The 22881-nt window shown below is 44.6% G+C and overlaps 1 protein-coding gene across 1 annotated transcript in view; it reads left to right on the top strand.

Annotated features, from left to right (window-relative positions):
* The first annotated feature begins 4908 nt into the window (after positions 1-4908).
* Positions 4909-22881, top strand: part of RAB37 (RAB37, member RAS oncogene family) — a 57116-nt gene continuing 39143 nt past the window's right edge. The window contains exon 1 of the mRNA XM_047705989.1: positions 4909-5099. Within this exon, the coding sequence (XP_047561945.1) occupies positions 5028-5099 (72 nt within the window). The 5' untranslated portion in view covers positions 4909-5027. The remainder of the gene's footprint in view (positions 5100-22881) is intronic.

Raw genomic sequence — 22881 nt, 5'->3', positions numbered from 1 at the left:
GGCACCTGGGTGGCTCAGTGGTTAAGCCTCTGCCTTCAGCTCAGGTCATGATCTCAGGGTCCTGGGATCGAGTTCCGCATTGGGCTCTCTGCTCAGCAGAGAACCTGCTTCCTCCTCTCTCTCTCTCTCTCTCTCTGCCTACTTGTGATCTCTGTCAAATAAATAAATAAAATTTTTTTAAAAAAAGAATATTTTTTAGGTTGGTGATATAAGCTTTTGAAAATGAAACACAAACAATCATAACATGCTATTTGGCCCTGCAAGTAAAACTGTGTTTGTCTAAGGATAGCAGTTTAAATACTGGAGGTTTGGGAAAGCGTCCACATTTTAGAATAAATCTATAAAAATTACAGAAGATACAGGGAGCCTGGGTGGCTCAGTGGGTTAAGCCTCTGCCTTCGGCTCAGGTCATGATCTCGGGGTCCTGGGATCGAGCCCCACATCAGGCTCTCTGCTCAGCGGGGAGACTTCTTCCCCTCCTTCTCTCTCTGCCTGCCTCTCTGCCTACTTGTGATCTCTGTCTGTCAAATACATAAATAAAATCTTTTTTAAAAATTAAAAATAAATTAAAATCTTTAAAAAATAAAGCAAAACAATTAAAGGATGTCAAAGAGGGGGAAAATGTCAGTAGATAAATCCAACAAACACTACTTCAGTGAGGTGATCCAGGTTAACAACATCAGTGATAAGTCAAACTTATAACACATCCTCTTGATATGATGTATTGATAATGAAACTTTACCTCCATGATCTCCTCTCAAAAAATACATAACCTCAGTCTAACCATGAGAAAAAAATTGGACAAATCCAAACAAAATACCTCACCAATACTCCTTAAAACTACCAAGACAATCAAAAACAAAGAAAGTCTGAGACATTGTCATAGCCTTAAGTTGCTTAAGGAAACATAACACTTAAATGTAATGTGAGATCCTGGATTGGGTCCTGAAACAGAATAGAGATATTAGGTAAAATCTAGGGAAATACAAATAAATTATGGATTTCAGTTGATAATAATGTATCAATATCGGTTCATAGTTGTGACAAATGTAAAAACTGGAGGTTTTTACTGAAGGGGAAAGGGGGTGTGGGGTATACAAGAATTCTTTATACTATTTATGCAACTCCTCTGGAAACATAAAATAATTCTAAAACAAAACGTTTATTTTTTTTTTTAAAGATTTTATTTATTTATTTGACAGAGAGAAATCACAAGTAAGCAGAGAGGCAGGCAGAGAGAGAGGAGGAAGCAGGCTCCCTGCTGAGCAGAAAGCCCGATGCGGGGCTCGAACCCAGGACCCGGGATCATGACCTGAGCCGAAGGCAGCGGCTTAACCCACTGAGCCACCCAGGCGCCCCCAAAATGTTTATTTTTAAAACACATATCTGACAAAGTTTGAGAGATACAGCGGGAAAGAAGTGAAAGGAAGGATGGGTGCTAATAAATGATAGTAAGGGGGCTCCTGGGTGGCTCAGTGGGTTGAGCCTGTTCTCAGGGTCCTGAGATAGAGCTCTGCGTCGGGCTCTCTGCTCAGCAGGGAGCCTGCTTCCTCCCCTCTCTCTGCCTGCCTCTCTGCCTCCTTGTGATCTCTGTCTGTCATATAAATAAATGAAATCTTAAAAAAAAAAAAGACAGTTGGAGTAGCTATATTAATTTCAAACAAAGAAGACTTGAGAACAAAGAAAATTATCACCAATAAAGGGGGCACTATGTTATGATCAAGGAGTCAGTTCTCCAAGAAACGTGTATGCATCTAAAAACAGTGTCAAAATACACAAAGTAAAAAGGAGAAAAAGATGAATCCACAGTTATAGCTGGAGACTGCAAAACCCTCTGTCAGTAACTGATATATCTAGCATGCAGAAAATCCATAAAGATATAGTTGCCATGAAGAGCACTATCAATCAACTTGATCTGATTGATAATTGTAGAATACTCCATCCAATAACAAAATACACATCCTTCCAAAGCTCACCTGGAACATTCACCAAGATAGATCACAAAACACACCTTAGCAAATTTAAAAGAGTAGAGATCACACAAAAGATGTCATTTTAAATTAATATTAGTTATTTGAACAGAAATAGCCCCAGAATGAAGAAAATTTATCTTTTATTCTATTACATCTTAATGGACATGTTCTTTAAAGAATATCTAATCTCCTTTACTTTTTTTAAAGTTTTTTTTATTTTAAGTAGTATAGTTAACATACAGTATTATATTAATTTCAGGTATACAATATAGTGACTATTTTCCTTTGCTTTCTTTGCTTGCTCAACATTAAGCCTTCTGATATCCTCTGCCTGGCCAATGCCTACTCATGATCAGTCCAAACTTAAAAATTAAAAACTTTAATATAGTATAACAAAAGCATAAACAAAGTTAGTAATTGAAAAAAATCTACAGAACATAATGAAATATTTATGACATAAAGGATTGATGTCCTTAATATGTAAAGAGATGTATAAATCAATAAGAAAAAATGAGCTAATTTATTCTTGGCTCTTAGCCCACACAGCAACAAGAATAGTATCTTTAAATCCCAAACTCCCCTACTTAAAGTTCTTCAGTGACTCCTCATGGCTTTTAAAATAGAATCCAAGGGGCACCCAGGTGGCTCAGTGGGTTAAATCCTCTGCCTTCAGCTCGGGTCATGATCTCAGGGTCCTGGGATCGAGCCCCGCATCAGGCTTTCTGCTCAGCAGGGAGCCTGCTTCCTCCTCTCGCTCTGCCTGCCTCTCTGCCTACTTGTGATCTCTGTCTGTCAAATAAATAAATAAAATCTTTTAAAAAATAAAATAAAATAGAATAGAATCCAAAACACTTCACACAGCCCACATGATCCAGTCCTTACCAACCTCTCTAGACTTTTCTCCCACCATCCCTCACCCCTCCCTCTCTGGACTCCAGTCAGGTTGGTCTTTTTTCAGCTCCTTGATACCATAACATTTTTGTACATGCTGATCACTTTTCCTAGAGTCACACCACCACTCCCTTCCCCTGACTGATGCCCACTCTTTCTTCAGATCTCAGCTTAAATATCATTTCTCAGGAAGTCTTCTGTCATTGACTCCAGATCATTTTGGATCCTCTATTGTATGTGCTCTTCCTAGCCCTTAAGCAAACAGATGAAATTGTGTTTCTGAATCCTCAGAGCTCAGAACCATACCCTTACCCTTCCCAGGAATGTGAGGCTTGGGACAAAGCAACCATTAGCCTCTGGAACCTTCTTATCCACAACAGTCATGGATGATGAGGAAGCCCAGGAGAAAGTTATGATAAGACTTTGTCCAAGCTATTAGTCCTTAAGTTCTTTAGAATAGATAACTCTGGGAAGATAATGAAACCTATGGGACTTCTCCCCAGAAAAAATGCTCATAAGGGAAACTTTTGATAATGTTTTCATGGGTTCACAATTCCCTAAAGTCCATCTATTCACCTCAGGTTAAGAACCCCAATTGTAGGCCTAGTGAAAATCTCATACACACAAACACACTGGTTACCTGGCTTTGTTCATGTAATCACTATTCACTATCTATAGCATAGTGATTCCAGTGGTAATAACACTTTATAAATGAAATTTTATTTTATTTCAATTTATGGTTTAAAAGAAAAAACATATTTTATGTACATTTTCTCATTTACTCTTCATAAAAACTGAGTGAGATAGGCACACATTCCTCTACCTGTTTTACAAATGAGAAAACATAATCCCAAAGACGTAAGTGATATAGCTAAGGCCACTAGCCAAAACGGAATTGAAATCCAGATGTAAACTACACCCTTTTAACCTTAGGCCTGGCCCTTCCCCTCCATACTGATCAATGGCCAGTGGTAATAGGACTTGTACCTAGTGATGTAGCTGCCTGCTGAACATCAGGGTCATCATACGAGGATAACCCCCAAGGTCAAAATCTCAGCTTCCATTCCCATGGTCAACTATTCTAGATAGTGGTGTAACTGCAAATGGGGGCAGGGGAGTTCCAGCAGAGGAACACCCCTGGTGTTTAGAGGAGGTAGCCAAAGCTTCCCATCTCCCTGCCCAGAGTGCATAACAGCAAGCATTCTTTGTGTTCTTAATTCATGCCAGACACCTTCATGCTATTTACATGAATTAAGTTGGTAAATCCTCAGAACGACACCAGAGTGTAGGTACAATTATGATCTCTATTCTGTGGACACTTAGGGAAGGGTAAGTAACTTGCCCAGGCTACACAACTAATAATTTTCAGAGCTCACATTTGAACTCTGAGCCTGCACTCTTAATCAAACCGCCATTCTGCCTCTCCTGAGCCAATTGTTCCCTACTTTTGTGGGTCACGCGCACCCTGGAGAGTTTCATGAAAGCTCTAGACGCTCTCCCTGGGAAGATGCAGTTAAGCAGAATGTTGCAAAGTAATTCAGGACTTCAAGGACTTGCAAGCCCCATCATCTATGAACCTCATACATACTGGAGGGAGCTGTCCAGGGACCAAAAGAGAATCTGCACCAGAGCCGCAGGACTTCGCCCCTGCAAACGCGGGAGGAGAACTGAGCGGTGCGGTATGACGGGATGCTCTTTCACTGAGAATCAGGAAGAGTGAGCTCCCGGGATCGCAATGCCCTGGGAACGCAGCCGGACGCTGAGCCTCCGAAGTCCGGTAGCTGAACCAGAAACGCACCCACCACCGGTGAGACTGAAATCTTGCATCTCTGCCAGCACCTTGGAGTCACAGACAGGCATTTTGAGCGGACAGGATCTCAGAACTCGGGTCCCAGGCGGAGAGGGACACTATCGCTGTTGCTCGTGCTGAAACGCCATGGTTGCGGAGGGGAGGGGCCGCCTATCCGCCCACCCCCACCCGCGACCGCGTCCTAGGTACCGCGCAGCCACCGCCGCGGGAGCTGTCCAGTGCTGAACCCGGATGCGGACCGGCCCGCGGGGCTAGACCCGAGCCTGCCGCACCCAGCTGACCCTAGACCGAGCTTCTGGGAGCGCTGACGCAGAACGCTGGGAAGGCGAGAAGCAGTGGACTCCACGCCGGGCATGGACCAGCAGAGACTGGACTCCTGCCAATGGGGAGCTAGCCGCGACTTCAATGAGCAAGTCCTGCATAAGGTAAGAATCTCCTGCAGTCCCCTGCCCCCATCCCAACCCTGGGAGAGGCGCAGTCAACAGTGATCTCCGCTCCCCCGACTTGGCTTTGGGACTTAAAGAGAAACTAGCCGGTATCTGTGAGCCTGGAACGCTTTCTGTTTGATCCTCTTTAGGGCTCAAAACACATATGCGTAAACACTGGGGGAGGGGCCGATTATCACGCCAGGGGCTCCGATTATCAGGAGCTCCGTTCAGTTCTTTTAAATCACCTGTATCCCGTTCTCACTCTCTTCCTCCTGCGTCTCATCCACCTGCACTCCTGTGTCGCCTGAGCACCCTGGCCGTCCGTGACCCTTCTGGGAGACTGTTTGCCCTCTCACCCCAACCGTGCCTCCCAAGCTTCAGCCCTGTCAGGTCTGGCCGTTGTGGTCAGAGACCTGAATTCTGGGGTGAAATTGGACATCAAAATGATCTACAGCAGAAACAAACGGTTATTATAAAATTAGACTGCCTTCTGGTTCCAGAAAGCTGCCCTCCAGCCTCGAGTCACTCACAGCCTACCAAAAGTGTTTGCTTATTTCAAAGCTCTAACTCATCCCTTGCTTCCCTCATTCAAATTTCTTATGCAACTCAAGTCTCAATAATGTAGGTTTCCTCTTGAAGTGCTTGTCGGGGAAAAGTAGCAACCTCTGTCTAGACAATTCTTTTAACCCATCACTTCAAAAGAATCAGAGCCTTATATTCCCGTAAGAAATCATGGATTGCTCCCCATCCCTTGCGTTGCCCTCCTCATTGAGCCCTTATATATCCTGCTATGCTAATACCAATTTATCTGTTAGTCCCCTGAAAAGCTGTACATGGTCCTATACTTGGAGATTATTTAAATCAAACTATCACTCTAAAAATTCCATGAATGCAGGGCACCTGGCTGGTTCCATCAGAAAAGCATGTGACTCTTGATCTCAGGGTCCTGAGTTCGAGCCCCTTGTTGGGCATAGAGATTACTTAAATAAATAAATAAAATTGTAAATAATAACAATTCCATGAATGCAAGCTCTTAAGTAACCCGATTCACCCTCTCCCCCTATTACACAGTCTATATTTGAGGAACCGAAAGTCCAGAGAGGGGAAGTGACTTGTCTAAGAAAACAAGGTAGTAAATGGCAGAACTGATACTAAAAGCCTGTAATTCTGACTCCAAGTCTAATACCTGTTCTCTCTCTACAAGGGTGGTCCATAGGCCAGCAACACTGACATTACCTGAGAGCTTGGTAAAAATGTGAGGGCGCCTAGATGTCACAGTCACTTAAGTAACCAACTTTCAGTTTCAGTTCAGGTCATGATGTCAAGGTCATGAGATGGAGCCCTGCATTGGGCTCTGCGCTGAGCACGGAGTCTGCCTGAGAGTTTCTTCCTCTGCTCCTCCTACTCACACACACACACTCTCTCTCTCCCTCTGTCTTTAAAACAAGTAAATAAATCTTTATTTAAAAATGTGAAATCTAAGGCCCCACCCCAGACCTACTGAATCTGAATTTGTATTTTAAAACGATCCCTAGGGGCGCCTGGGTGGTTCAGTGGGTTAAGCCTCTGCCTTTAGCTCAGGTCATGATCTCAGGGTCCTGGGATCGAGCCCCACATCGGGCTCTCTGCTCAGCAGGGAGCCTGCTTCCCCCTCTCTCTCTGCCTGCTGCTCTGCCTACTTGTGATCTCTCTCTCTCTGTCAAATAAATAAATAAAATATTTTAAAAAGAAAAATAAAGTAAAATAAAAATAAAATGATCCCTAGGACATAAATATGCACAATAAAATTTCAAATGCATGGGCTTGTGTTACACTGGCTAATTCTGACACAAATGAAGGAAAATCAACTACTAAGAGAAGTGCGTCTGTAAATTTGAATAGTCTTTGTAACTTCTCCCTCCAGGTCCCTAAATCCCTGAGGTATAAAGAAAAAGAGAAATTTATAACAATTGCTCCAGCCAGGAAGTTTTAAAATGGTTGCAGTTTGAAGTAAACTAGAATAATATCTGTGTTCTTTGAGGTTGTGAATCTAGACCCAGTAGAAAGTATATATAAGCAAAGGAATATAATTACAAATCAATTACAAAAACATCCTGGTAATTAGATATCTGGGTTTCTCCAAGTTTAAGCTATCTTATAAAGATGTAGATATTCATTTTGGCACTTTAAGATTTGCAGGTCAAAGTTTTCAAATTATTGATAAGGGTGGTCTTTCCCACCTCAGTGACCCACATATGAAATATAGGATGTAGCCCACAAAAACTTCACTTCCTTTGAGTTTATTTATCACCAAATTGAGAAAGAGCCTGCTTTCAACAACTTCCAATATATTGAAGACAAGTGTCTCCTTACTGCTAGTGAATGCCAGGTTTCTTCAGCGTGGTTGTGAACATCTTGAGAGCAGAAGCTGGACTAAAACCTTCTGTGGTGCCCAATAGAGGAACATGTGTATAGAAAATTTTCTTTTTCATGTAATGTTGAATCACCTCCTTTTAATATTATTTTATTATTGTGAATGACTTTTTAATGTGATCCATCTAAGAACTTTTATGTAAAAGGGTAGAGTGTCAATGTATCTGTATTATTTTTAAGTTTGCTATATAATAGAATCCAAGAAATTCTTGTTGATTCATTTGAACATATTGGCCATGAGAAGTAGGACTCCCCTCCAACATTCACTGCTAGGAAGAATGATCTTTTAGATCAAGTTTTTATTGAAGTATAACAAACACAAGAAAACCCCAAATCATATGTGCATACCCTGATTATTATCACAAAGTAAGCACCTCTGTTCAACCACTACCAAAATAAAGAGAGAGAATATTGCCAGCTTCCCAGGAACCCCCCACATGCCCCTTTCCACACACTGCCCCTGCTGGTTCCCAGAGGTTACGTTTATAGAGGAGGGAGTACCATTTAATGTTTTGATGGGGCTGCCAGAGTTTTATGTAGACTAGTTTTAAGAAGTTGCTAAGGATGAGACATTGCCCTATGGTGATTAGAAACCCCAGGCTGGGAATCAGACAGAACTTGATATAACTTTGAATGACATCTATGAGCCTTATTTTCTTATCTATAAAATAAGAATAATGTTATCTGGCTTATTGTCTTTTGAGGGAAGATGTTAGATAATATAATGTAAATATGTAGATGTACATATGTGTTTGTCTGATATATAGAAAGCATTTAATAAATGGTTGTTGTTATTAGGGCACATATCTCCATCTTCAGAGCAGCTTCAATAGATGTCACATTGAGTGTCACCTAAAATAATGAATTTTTGTGAGAAGAGCAGCAGCTCTATACACAGACACACATGCTTACACACATCCATTCTTCACGGGCACAATCCCCTGGGATTAAGCTCACACACCCACCATCAAGACTTCCATGTGAACATCCCAACTCTGATATCCTCAGTTGAATATTCCTTTCTCTGGAGGGGAAGCATGGGACCCAATAAAGCCTCTCATTAAAATTCACTTATATGAAAAACGTATGACAAATATCCTCAGGATTGGATGGCATTGGCACTATAGCTAGTCCCAAGAGTTAGAGGGTGACCCAGATGAGCCTGAGTAACTCTTAGCATATCCCTGGAGTGTGGGCTGGAAGCTGGGAACTGCTTGGAAACATTGAGTTCATCCATCACATGCTTGGAGTTTTTAAATAGAGCTGCTGTTGTTCTCACAAATCTGAATATTTGATGCAACTAAATAATTTAAAACATGTGAACAACCTTGCTGCTCTTTTGCTGAAAGAACTCCTAGACCTCTCTTGCTACCAGTATAGTCTTGAGAGCCATCAAGGGCAATGGTGTGACCTGGAAGTTCAGGAACAGCCCACAGACTGAATTCTTGAGGTGCCAGGACCAGACCGTAAACTCTAGGAAAAATGAGGCACAGAATTTTGCCCCAGATGCTAGTGAATCAGGACACAGAGACTTCAGTACAAGAGCTTACTTCCTAATTCACCATCACCAGCACTCTGATGCACACCCACATGCTGCTGTTGTTCCAATAGGGACAAATAATTACTAAACCAAAGTCACTCTCCTCTGTAGCATCTCAGAAAGACCACTGACCAGGGGGCAGAAAAATGTGGCCTGTCCATCCATTCATTCAGGGCTTGGTCCTTGTTGAAAAAAAAAATTGAATTATCAAGGTCTCTATACTACAAGGGATTTCCATTTCCTCTGACTCTACTCTAATACCTCTTCTAGCCCAGTAAGAAAGGCAAGAGATCATCTCTAGTACCCCCTCTTGACTTGCACTGTTCCTTCACCTCCTCTGTCTACTGGTCATCCTGTGATTTCTGTACCTTTAAGTGGTCCACACACCTTACCTGTTCATTCAGCAAACATGTATTGAGCATGCTCAAAGCGTAAGAAATTGTGCTGGGTATTATAGAGAAAACACCCACGCATGCACCCACGCACGCACAAATTGTTCCCACTTTCAGTAAGCTTGTTGCTATAACACATGCACATAAGTTGCTATAATACTATGTAGAGTCTCACATGTGCCCTCAGAAAGATACAGGAAGATATAGAGGGATAACCCAGGAAGAAAGGGTTACTTCTAACCTCAATTTGAAACGGCCTCTGAGTAAGAGTTAATAGCTAAGAGAGCCAGAGTTCCACACACCCACCAACCTTGCTCTCCCACTGGGCCATTGCCCACTGATCCTGGAGAAAGCTCTGGATTCAGCAGTATTTTACTTCCCTGCCAGAAAATTTTACCAAGGATAGAGCCATCCTTGCAAAGGCCATACCGACTACTCTGTCTCCCTCTACCATTCTTTATCCCTTGGGAACTTTTTTTTTTTCCATTAAACAATGTTCATGGAACACAAATTTGTGGTAAAAGAAACTAATTCCACAGGAAAACCTGTACTCCATAGGTGAAGAGATTTTACTTTCAAGTGAATTCATCATACCTCAATAAACCAGTTGTGGGGTTTTGTTTTTTGTTTTTTGTTTTTGCCTTTGGCTCAGGTCTTGATCTCTAGGTCCTGGGATCAAGCCCCACATTGTGCTCCCAGCTCAGTGGGGAGTCTGCTTCTCCCTCTCCCTTTGCCTGTCACCATCCTTGCGCTCTCTCCTTCTCTCTCCCTCTCTTAAATAAATAAATGTAATCTTAAAAAAAAACAAAAAGAAAGAAAAATAAGTAAAACCAGAGTGAGAGCATTATCTCCAGGATTGCCAGATTTCCATCCTCAGCTCAGAAACAAGCAAAAAAAAAAAAAAAAAAAAAACGAGGAAACACTAGCTGCTCGCTGTCAAATGTTTCCATTTGCTTGTTTTCCTTTCTTGCTTGCTCTGGAGGCTTTCAGATAAATAAATGAAGTGTGTGTTACGTCATCGAGGATCTCAGGCCGTCTGGGACTCTTTTGACTGATCTGCGCGTCCTACCCAGATCCCAGAGCAGGCAGCTGGCTTGGGGAGTGGTGCTGGTTGGTTCTCTTGGGTAACCTCAGCAGGAAATGAAGGTGACTCGGTTCAACATCCCAAAGTCTGTTTTCCAGATTCTTCGGGCTTTCCACCCCAAGCATTCGTCGCACTAACTTGGGGTTCCTGGGTCTTTGTGGAGAAAATGTCTGAGACCCACTAGTATTTCCTCCTATAAGCTGTTCTGGGGAGTGGCTTTGACTTCCTTTATTTCAATGGCAGGAAACCCTGCTTTACTGGAAGTAAGCAGACAGTGGCAAGCACCAGGCTTGGGAACTGTTAAATGGGAAATCTGAAGTGGCTCTAAACTTATCCCAGTGTGCTCCTTGCTTCCAGCCTCCCCTTCTCAGGCAAGAGAAGCAGTCCCTGGAGATGGCAAGTGAGAATGGAGCTCACAGCTCCTTTGCTAACTCGCAGAGCACTCAGGCAATACACTTCCCCAGCTGGGAGCAGCCCCGGACCATCCTCCCACCCGCCAACCAGGGGAGGTCTTCTGGGGCCAAGTGAGAGAGCTCCAAGCCAGCGGCAAACAACAGTTTTGGAAATGTTAACCCCTCACTGACCCTACCAGTCAAAACCTCCCCAGACCTCACCCTAATCCTCAAGGCAGCAAGGTCCTATAATTGTTAAAACCGGCAGAGCTCAAGAATCCCCTAGCAGGGGCACCTGGGTGGCTCAGTGGGTTAAAGCCTCTGCCTTTAGCTCAGGTCATGATCTCAGGGTCCTAGGACCGAGCCCCGCATCGGGCTCTCTGCTCAGCAAGGAGCCTGCTTCCCCTTCTCTCTCTCTGCCTGCCTCTCTGTCTGCTTGTGATCTCTGTCTGTCAAATAAATAAATAAATTCTTAAAAAAAAAATCCCCTAGCAGATGCTGGCTGTTGCACTGACCTTGATGCCAAAGTCTGCTCCCTCCCTTTCTTTCTTGTATTTCTGCTTATTAGCAGACGGTTTTGACCCATCCACATGAAGCTGTTATTTAATACTTGGTGCTTCTGCAAATGGCCTACTTTTTTTTAAGATTCATTTATTTATTTGAGAGCGAGAGAGCGAGCAAGGGAGAAGCAGAGGGAGCAGGAGGATCTCAAGCAGATTCTGTGCTGAGTGTGGAGCCTGATACAGGGCTTAATCCCACCACCCTGAGATCATGTCCTGAACTGAAACTGAGAGTCGGGTGCTTAACCAATTGAGCCACTCAGGTGCCCCTGGAATGGCATACATTTAGGTGTCTTGAAGCACTCGTCCGCTGCCCTTGGCTGCCACACACACACACACACACACACCTCCTCTCACAAGCTATAAACAGAGCCAGTGATGATGATGATGCATTCTTGGTCTCTATCCCTCCTTATCTTTTGTTGTTAAGCGCCTTTTAAAGGCAAAGCAAACCTTTCTCTTCCTCCTCCTCCTCCTCCTCCTCCTCCCTCTCTCATTTGAATTTTCCATCCACACCCCTCCCAGAAATCCTGCTTTCTAAAAAGCACATCTGCCCAGTATCAGAGCAATACCCCCGGGGGACCATCAGGAACCCGTAGACCAGCTTCTTCCGGCCTCTCCCAACTTCTGACCGAGAAGCCCTTAACCTTGGGAAGGAATGAGGTTGCTGGTAGAGACTCAGCCCCAAGGAGGCAGAGCCCCTTTCAGCCCTTCAGGATGCTGCTTCCTCTGTGGGGGGCAGTCTGCACCCAGATTCTTCCCCCTTCTCAGGTTTTATTAGGTTGTGAACCGAGATGTATAAAATCATCTCTGTGCTATAATCTAGAGGGACCCAGTGAGACTAATAATTGTGAGTAATAAATGATAAAAATTAACACATGGTTCATCAGTGGAGGATTTTACAGTTTACAGAACACTTTAATATATGCTGTGACACGTAACACTTACCACACACTTTTTCCAGGAGATGTTATTATCAATTTCATATTATAAGTAAGGAATAGAGGCCAGATAGAAAGAAAAAATTAAGTGACTTGCTCAAAGTGACAGCAAGTAGGTATCGTGGAAATTTAAGTAATAGCAGCAAACGCCTAAAAGCAGTTAAGTGCCAGGCACTGTTCTGAGCCCTTTACCGCATCCAATCCTACAACAACCCTATTTTAATCTCATTTTAAAGATGTAAAGTCAACAAGGGGCACCTAGGTGGCTGAGTCGGTTAAGTGTCCGACTCTTTATTTCAGCTCAGGTCATGATCTCAGGGTCGTGAGATCCAACCCTGCATCAGGCTCCGTGCTCAATGCAGAGTCTGCTTGAGTTTCTCTCTCTCTAATAAATAAATGAAATCTTATAAAAAAGAAAAAAGATGAGTAAACAAGCCACAGAAACATTAAGAAACTTGCCTGAGGTCACCCAGCTCATAAGCGGCAGATCCCAGACTCCAACCCCAGGCAGCTGGAGATCCGACGGGGCAGGGTCAGGAGAAGGCCAAGAGCTTTGCCAAGGGGGTCACATGGCCATGGTGGGGTGGGGGTGGGGGTCACAGCATCACATGTAGGGTGTCGACAGCAGCCCAGTGTATAGCGCCCAGCTCTGTAGGACTGCCCCCTGGTTTTGTTCACTCACACAAGAGTAGATCCATCTCTCCAGGCACGCTCGTGTTAATCAAACTCACAAGACTGATGCATTGCTCTAGATGCCAAACCACATTATAATCAGGGGATTGTTTGCTAAGCATGAAATCAAGAAAAAGAGAGACGTGGGGGATTCATTTGTCTGATGAAACCAGGCTGATGTGGTGTGATGTTTGGCTACATTATAAGCCCAGCTTGGATGTGCAACTCCTGTAGCTGCCCCTTCTACCTCGGGGCCTCTGTACCCTGACCCCTCCCTCCCCAGCTGTACTTAACCTTAGTGTCAGGGGAAGGGGGTGTGTGGTTCTCTCCAGATTTCATTCCCTGCACCCCTTTAGGAACCAGTTGCCTTTGAGACTGAGAAACTGAGACTGGAGGAGAGGAGGTGGAGATGCTCCCTCTTCGGGAGACTCCATCAGATGCACCGACATTTATCATCTTATATCTCTGTCTCCATTTCTCTCAGTGCCCTTGTCAGGGCCTTAGGGATTTGGATTTCAAGGGAGAGAACCATGAGAGAAGAAAAAGGTGGTTGGGGCCATTTTCTCACATCCCACCACCACCCCATAACACATGCCCTCCTTGAAACTGGATGCTGCTGTTGAGAATCTTGAGAATGAATTCAGCCAACTTCTGCTGGGCACCGTGTGCTTCTGAGGGCCTGGAACAGGGCCCATTCCCTACCCGAAGGAACTGAATGTGGCAGGCTGGGTAGGTCCCTGGGCGGGCATGTAGATGACTCAGGCCACATCTGACTTTAGGCCTAAATGACACATGAACTTCAGTATCTAGAAAGATGTCTTAAAGGTCATAGGAAGTGGTAAGTGGGCCCTTGGGAACCAGGTCAACTGTTTGCAGCTCCCTCAGGCTACCAACTTCTGAGTGCTGACTCAGGGACTGATCTGAAGGGCTGTAAAATCCACAGCTCCAGGAGGGGGTCCCAGCGCTGAAGGTCAGAATGGCTCTGGGCCCCCAAGGTAAGAATTCCTTTAAGTCTGTCTCCAAGACAAGGAGGAACTCTCCAGTGGACCACTGAGAAGCGCCTGGAATAAAGACTGATGGCCCAGACTTGGCAGATTTGGATAAGTAGAAGCAAAACTGGCACCACCTCCCTGAACATCTTCAAAGGTCTGAGATGATTAATGTCCAAACCCAAAAATCCCAGGGTTCTGATCCCTACGGATGACAGGTTGACCAATGAAGAGACTCTTGGGAAAGACAAAGGCAAGGGGCCAGGTGAGATCTGCAGTCATGCCCTCAAGAACCCTCACTCCTCCATGCCCAAAAAGCTAGGTCTCTACCAGACATCATAGTGCAGCACCACAAACACATGAGAAGACCACACAGAGTAGTCCCTGACCACCCCCTGTCTGGCCCACCCCCTGCTCTGTCCACTACCTACCCTGTCCACCCCTGCTCTTCCATCCCCTGCCTTGTCCATCCCTGCCTTGTCTATCCCCTGTCCTGTCCAACCCCTGCCCTGTTCACCCTCTCCCTGCTCACTGATTTGCTTAGAGCAAGAGGCAGCTCATTAGCTAAAGAAGAGAAGGGACTTGGGTGTTGAAAAGACTATGCTTCTATCCTGGCTGTGGCCCTCGCCAACTGTACTTCCTTGGTCATTCCATTCAAACAGCGATTTACAGTTTGCAGACACTTGCATATACGCTGTCTCCACTGATTTCCACAGCACAGTGTAAGCAGCCCAGACATCACTGTTGCTTATAAAAGGGGAACTCTCATGGTCAGGACCCTTTTGGTTGTCAGTGACAAAACCCAGTCACATGACTGCCAGCCGCTCCAGGTCACAGCCCCAGTGCTGGTAGTTTCCACTAAAGTCCTAGATCTAATGCTTATTGGACTGAAATGAGTCATGTGCCCACCCCTGGAGAAGAAGTTGGTCCCACCCAAGCCCTTCAGCCACAAGTGGAAGGGAGTGTTTTCCAAGGAAAATGAGGGTGTGTTAGCTGTAAGCTAGTCATGCAAAAACAAGAGGACCCCATGGTAATCCCAGGGGAAGCTGGGTCCTGATATATAGATATAGATATAGATATAGATATAGATATATTTTAAATAGGCTCTCCTCCCGGTGTGGACCAAGACCTGGGCTAAGATCAAGAGTGGGTCGCTGAACCGAGCCACCCAGGTGCCCCCTCCGTTGTTGTTGGGTTTTTTTTTCCCCTTTTTTCAGTATTTTTAAATCTTTAATGAGAAGTGACTGAAAAAGAACTGAACTGAACTTGTCACTCTCCCACTGGGCTAGTTGTGTCCCATACGTGGTGTCACTTAAGACTGCATACCCAAACTTAGATAATTAATAGCCAGACTTAGGTAATGAAATGATGTCACCCTATAAAGCTTATTGCGGCTGTGGAGCCAGACCTCACCCTCTGGGTGGGAGTAGACTCCTATAGAGGAAACAGATGACCCAACTTTCAGCCACCCAGGAAGGAGGTCAATGTGGGGGCACCGGATGAGGACACAGGTTGGAACGAAAAGAAGCTCTTCCCCTGGTTTTGGGACCAAGTTCAGTTGGTGTGAAGACACCTGAATTTTTCCAGTGGGGGTAAGGCATGAGCATTCTATGGCCACATGAAGTCAGTGATAATTGAGATGGGCGTCTCCCAAGTAAGCCCAGCTTCATGGTTGGACAGTCACCTTTGGTCTCACCTTTGGAAGGCCCTATGATTGTTTCAACACCATATTGTCACTGTCTTGGGATCTTCTCAATATTTTTGGACAAGGAGTCCCATGTTTTTATCTGGTGTTAGACCCCAAACTGTGTAACTGTTGCTGCTGTCAAATAAGTATCCCTAGAGGATCTGGGCACCCGGGTAGCTCATTGGGTTAGAGGTCCAACTCTTTGATTTCAGCTCAGGTCTCCATCTCAGGGCCATGAGTTCGAGCCCTGAGTTGGTTTCCATGCTGGGCATGGAGCCTACTTAAAAAAGAAAAAAGAACCCTTGTGGGGTCCGAACCTAGGTCTGGGCAGTAGTTCTGAGCTATTCTCTTGGGCACATTCCCTTCTTTTGATCTCAGCCCAAGCCAGGTTTCATATGAGCCATGAGAAGCCAGAGAAAGGTTATCTCATGCTCTGGGCAGTGATCAGTATCTCCCCTCCCCCCAATGCTGTCACTGTGTCACCAGTGATGTTCCCTGGCCAGAAATGGTTGTGCCCAGCACAAGAGCAATCTGCAAGGGTCACGGGCAGCAGGAAGCATGTCGTGGAAGGCAGATCAGAACACCCAAAGGTGGACAGGCAAGACCTCAACCTCGTGGGTACATGCCTGCAGCGCATAGGGCTGGGGAAGAAGTAAATGAGATTTGTCTTTGTGACTTGAGAACTGTGCTGGTCAGTCAGCTTTTGTTGGCTATTAGTTAATCATAGGAGCCATTATTATTTTTTAAGATTTTATTTCTTTATTTGACAGAGGGAGAGAGAGAGATCACAAGTAGGCAGAGAGGCAGGCAGAGAGAGAGGGGGAAGCAGTCTCCCCCCCGAGCAGAGAGCCCGATGCGGGGCTTGATCCCAGGACCCTGAGATCATGACCTGAGCCAAAGGCAGAGCCTTTAACCCACTGAGCCACCCAGGCGCCCCAGGAGCCATTATTATTAATACCTAATTACAAATTTGGGAAATGCAAAACAAAGAAAAATTACCTGTGATGCCACTGTTTCAAAACCATATCTTGAATAAAAATGGAGTTGCTCTCTAAAAATATACATACCTCTGACCTTTGAACAGTATGGGTTTGAACTGCACAGATCCGCTTGTATGCAGATTTTTTTTTCAGTAAATACCATACAGTACAGTATGGTATTTCTCTTCCCTATGATGTTCCTAACAACATTTTCTTTTCTCTTGCTTGCTTTATTGGACGAATACAGAATGAATTACATATAACATGTAAAATATGTGTTAATTGGCTACGCTGTCAATAAGGCTTCCAGTCAACAGTAGACTAAGTAGTTAAGTTTTGGGGGAGTCAAAAGTCATATGTGGGTTTTCAATTGTGCAGGGGTCAACACTCCTAATCCCCCCCACCATTGTTCAGGGTGGGTTGTATATATTTATACACACCTCACAGACATTTTGTCATCCATATTTCACCCTTATTATTTTTTTAAAGATTTTATTTATTTATTTGACAGACAGAGATCACAAGTAGGCAGAGAGGCAGGCAGAGAGGGAGGGGAAGCGGGCTCCCTGCTGAGCAGAGAGCCCCATGTGGGGCTCGATCCCAGGACCCTGGGATCATGACCTGAGCCAAAGGCAGAGGCTTAACCCACTGAGCCACCCAAGCACCCCAAACCCTCATTATTTTTAATGATTGCATAGTATCTCATTGTGTGAACACATAAAAATTCACAGTAAATCTGAAATGTTGAAACTTATCAAAAGGTACAGATAATACCGTAACAAAAAAAGAAATGCCCCTGTATCCACTACCCGTATTTACTAAATGCTAGCATTTTGCTTTAAAAAAAAAAAAGCCTTAAAGGAGCCTTCTATGAGGTATGTGAGTGGTAATTCCAAGGGACCTCTCAGAAATAGATGGGATCTGCTGGAGAGATGTGGGTGCGGACCCAAGCTATTACAAATTGGGAACCAGAAGTTTACCGTGGTTGTTTTGAAATCACAGGCCAGAGGGTGTGGCACTTTGGTGAAACTCCGTTATGAAAAGGAGTCAAGGGACCCCAAGAGACAAGGCTACTCAGCAAGTAGATAAAACACAGAACCCCACCCTCGGGGGTCTGACCTCAGGTGCTGAACTCTTCCGAATTAGCATGCGGACATCGCCCTCCCTGGACCCCCGGGGTTCTCAGGGAAAGCCAGGCTTGACCTGGAAGCTGCCCCTTCTGATGCTGACTTCCCACAGTTCTAGTGCAGCCCTGGTGACAATGTCAGCCTGGCCCAGGACACACACTGGAGCAGAGTCAGTGCTGGTGGAGGACATCCATTCGCAATGCAGATCCAAGACTCGCCTCCAGAGCTGCCCAGATGCCACTGGAAAGGAGCTTACTGCAGTGAGTCACCAGTAATTGGGTCTCAAGGGCAAAGGAGCCTAGCAACATTACCTCCTGGGGATTTGCCTCCATGAAACCCAACTTCAGGATAGCAACCCCAGGAAAGAAAGCCTAGATTTAACTGACACCAACACCACCCCGGGGAAGACTCCCCTTCACTTTACCTCCACTTCCTCTCTCTTCTGTCCTCGTGTCTCACTGTGTTTTAAGAGAAAATGCTTTACCTCTCCACAGCTCCTACTTTTACTTGCCAAAAGTTTCTGTGGAAGGTCACAGGGTCTCTGGGATTCAGTCCTTCTGCTTTTCTGGCTTATTATTAATCTTGCAGAAGCAGTGTGAAATTTTGAAATGAGGTCATTGTCTGAACTTTGCAACTCCTTCCAATGACCAGAGGGCTGGCACCAGGCTGAGTCTGAGGCCAGAGGCCGTGATCTTTTGCTTCTGTGTCGCAGAAATTCTCACCATCCTTGACAGAGGGCAGCACTCTGTCGAGGAATGCCAGAAGGAAACTCTGTGTGACTGCTTTTCAAATGGCAAACCAATTGCCAGATCCTGAAATAACACAAAGTCACAACTGGGCATTGGTTGAGAATGAGGCTGAGAATGAATTAAGGGAGGAAAAATAATATTAAAATAAGAAGAGCTGCATAGACTTGTCAGTTTGGTACAGAATGCCTCATGATGCAGACCAGCTCACTTGATGACCTTGCTAATTAACATGAAGGCAAGGAAAGTGGGTCCAGGGTTGTGAGGGACCCCCAAGCCACCTTATACAAGCATATTCCTCCTTGGGAGGAAAAAAAGGCAAATAATGAGCTGTGTAGCTTTGGTAGCACTGCTAAAACTCCATTTCTTCAGTAAGGTGACAGGTACATGGGTGTTTGTTTCATTATGTTTTATAACATACATACACATTACATAAACTCATCAAATATTTTATAACTTGAAAGAATAAGCTAAAAAGGGGTGCCTGGGTGGCTCAGTGGGTTAAAGCTTCTGCCCTCTGCCCAGGTCACGATCCCAGGGTCCTGGGATCGAGCCCCGCATGGGACTCTCTGCTCAGCAGGGAGCCTGTTTCCTCCTCTCTCTCTGCCTGCCTCCCTGCCTGCTTGTGATCTCTGTCTGTCAAATAAATAAGTAAAATCTTTAAAAAAAGAATAAGCTAAAAAAAGGACAGGATTGGGGACATCTGCATCTGAAACCCAGAAGACAGGAAGGTGATGGGAAGGAATGTGGGAGGCTTCAGAAACTCCCCAGGATGGAATTTTTATGTTGGTAACCGTAGTGGACACCTGCTCTCTGCTGAGTAGATGTTCTACCACACAAAGGTCTAGAATGTCTCTTCTGCATCTGTGACCCTTAGGAGCAAAGTCTCACCCCTTCTTTAATTCTGAACCTGTCCTTAGGGATTCCTTCAGCAGAACTGAGTCCTTCACGCTTTCTTGATGCAAGAAGTACACACCCTCAAGACGGGGCCGTGTGAGTTTGTGGCCACAATGGACTAGTTGGGGGAAGGGCTCGTGCTGGGCAGGGGGAAATCTGATTGAAGAGGCCCTTTTCCAACTGATGTAGGGCCATGGGGCCCTCATGAACCACAACCTTAATCAGCGTCCAGATGCATATGATTACTCGGGGACTTTGGGGGACCCTAGGCCACAATAGCTGGGATGTAACAGAGAGAATCCATGTCCAGAGAACAGCATAAAAGAAATCAGTGGTTGCCAGTCCTTGGTCCACATGCGAGTACCAGTCCTGGACAAAGCATCAATCAATTTGTAGGAGATTACACAGACCTCCTAAGCCATACTGGCAGAAAGCCATCAACTGTCCTTTCTTAGGAAACCTGCCCACTATGCTGGCTTGGGCATACGCAAATGTCCTTTCTTTTATGAAATTAGGGTCATAACAGATAGTTTAATAGAAACATTCTTAACCAAACCCTCTCTTAACCAATGTACCGGATTAGCCAAAGCTCTTCAATCTTTTGGTCAATCATACACACTAATGATAATTATGTCAATTAATCCATATATAAAGTAATCAATTAAAAGTGCAAACAAAGGGGCACCTGGGTGGCTCAGTGGGTTAAGCCTCTGCCTTGGGCTTGGGTCACGGTCTCCGGGTCCTGGGATTGAGCCCCGCATGGGGCTCTCTGCTCAGCAGGGAGCCTGCTTCCCCTCTCTCTCTGCCAGCCTCTCTGCCTACTGTGATCTCTATGTCAAATAAATAAACAAAATCTTTTTTAAAAAGTGCAAACAAAAAGGATATTGACCAATGTCATAAGAGGGTAAACAAAAACAAACAAACAAAAAAAACAGTCATTTCTACAGAAACTAGACTGAATGCCTTGGAAACACTCAATAAAAGCATGTCATTTAAAAAGTTGTCCAAAAAAATGCTAACCAAGTTAGGAATGAGTGAGAGAACTATAAAATATCAGGAGGAAAAACATAAAAATGAAGCAAGGTTTTGCAATCCGATTGCTTCACAATAGTCTAGAATGTCTTGCTCCATGTCAGAGAAACTGGAACAAGACAGTACCACGTGGGCGGTTTATGCAAAAAACAGTGATGAGCTCTTCCTTCAGCAGACCCGTAAGCAAAGAAAAGGCTTAGGTCTACATCTGACCACTAGCAAATTACTACACATTTAGATACTTTTGAGTAGAATGAAGTCACTTAAAGAAAGAACATACTTCTTTTACAGTGCCCTCATTTCAGCAACTTTTTCAATGATCTGACCAATCCTCAGTTCCATTTACATTGGAAAAGAATACACCTACTTGGTAAAAGAAAAGGCTGACCCCAATAGCAATCCCTCCCAATCTAAAAAAATATTGGTACAGGATATCAACTGAATCCAGCAGTCTGGCCTTCTCAAGGCTAAGTGGCTATGAACTCTATTTCCAAGGTGTCAAGGGAAGATAGGTTATCAGTCTCACTTCAGTGCAACATTTATCTTAATCATGTATTTTGAGATTACTGGCTCAGTATATTTCTCTCCCTCCACTAATTCTCAAGAAGGCTCCATCTTTGGGGCACCTGGGTAGCTCAGTCAGTTAAGGGTCTGCCTTTGGGTTTAGGTCATGATCGCAGGTTCTGTCCCCTGATTGGACTCTCAGCTCAGCAGAGAGCCCGCTTCTCCCTCTGCCTGCCACTACCCCCGCTTGTGCTGTCTTGCTCCTTCTCTCTCTGTCAAATAACTAAATAAAATTTGGGGGAGGTGTGGGGTGGGGGGAGAGAAGTCTCCATCTTCTTGAAGCCAATACTATGCTTACAGTTGTTGAAAGGAGACTGCCCAACCCTACAATTTTCACAAATGAGATCTTTAAATATTAATAATTTAAAAAACAAAGGAGGGAAACCCCAGCAACTTTAGACAGGCTATAAATAATTAGGCATTCAGTCAGAGCTGAGTCGTTCAATATCTTGGAATTCGTCTGAACAGAATGTGCTTTCCTAGAAACCATACAGCAAAATCGCCCTTGCCACTCTCACTCAGACCAGAGGAACCATATCTGAACTTCCTCATTCTTACAGTCAAGGTGCTAGTCTGGCATTTACAACCTGCCTTAGCAAAATCTTTACTGAGTGGCCGGATATGACTGAGACCACACCAAGATACCAATCTATAAACATTATGAAACAGTTTCCTTTCAAACAGCTTGCTTGTGTGAGTTTGCCTCCCTTCCCCTGGCCCTGACTACCTCCTCCCCAGCACTCTCTAAATTTCAGTTCAAGCTTGAACAAACTGGGCGGGAAGCAGGGTGGATCCCTACAGTCATGACCCAGACCCAAAGAACCCAAACGCTTCCCATGAGGACCACCAGTCAGAAGTCAGCTCAGTCCAGCTGCAGAGTGTAGAAGGGACCGGACAGCTTTCACAAGCATCATGAGCAACAACCCCACCTCTCAGGACATGAAAAGGTCCCTTTTCCGACAGCCACTAACCCAGGTGGCTGGCATTTTGAATAAAGATATTTTCTCCAGTGATACAGCCAGCAGACATCTTTTGGAAGCTTGAACAAGGCAATCAAAAGTGATCAGAGTGGATCTTTCTTTCTAAGTGGATTAACCTTTCCTCAGTTCAGCTAGGCTGCCAGAACCTTCCATCTCCAGCCCATATCCACCACTGAGATAAAGGCAGAATCAACCAGACTCTTCCAACCAAACCAAAATGAGCTAAATTCTTGTCTTCCCTGTTTTTCTAGATTTACATCAGAACTGTCAAGGCACTAATTTTCACTAGTGTCTGTGATAGATTGCCAGAAAAGATAAATTCCTTACTATCCAAAATAACCATGTACTTACAGGTTCTGTTTGGTGCTGGCTGCTTAAAAACTCAGCAATAAATTACTTTATGCACGATACCTAAAACGGCACATGATGCACTGGCCCAAGGCTTTCTTTCTTTTTTTTTTTTAAGATTGTATTTATTTATTTGACACAGAGAGAAAGAGATCACAAGTAGGCATAGAGGCAGGCAGGGGAGGGGGGAAGCAGGCTCCCTGCTGAGCAGAGAACCCAATGTGGGGCTCGATCCCAGGACCCTGAGATCATAACCTGAGCTGAAGGCAGAGGCTTAACCCACTGAGCCACCCAGGTGCCCCCCAAGGCTTTTTATTATTTGTATAGTTCAACTCACTCTAGTCTTGCTCTGCTTTGAGCTTTTTCACTTAAAGACCTTTCTGAAGCCACTTCTTACTCTGGATCAAAACAATCTCACTGACCCAACCAGCTTAAA

The sequence above is a fragment of the Lutra lutra genome, chromosome 16, assembly GCF_902655055.1.
Source record: "Lutra lutra chromosome 16, mLutLut1.2, whole genome shotgun sequence".
NCBI classification, from domain to species: domain Eukaryota; kingdom Metazoa; phylum Chordata; class Mammalia; order Carnivora; family Mustelidae; genus Lutra; species Lutra lutra.
Note: the sequence above shows the minus strand (reverse complement) of the source record. Positions and strands in the feature narration are given on the sequence as shown.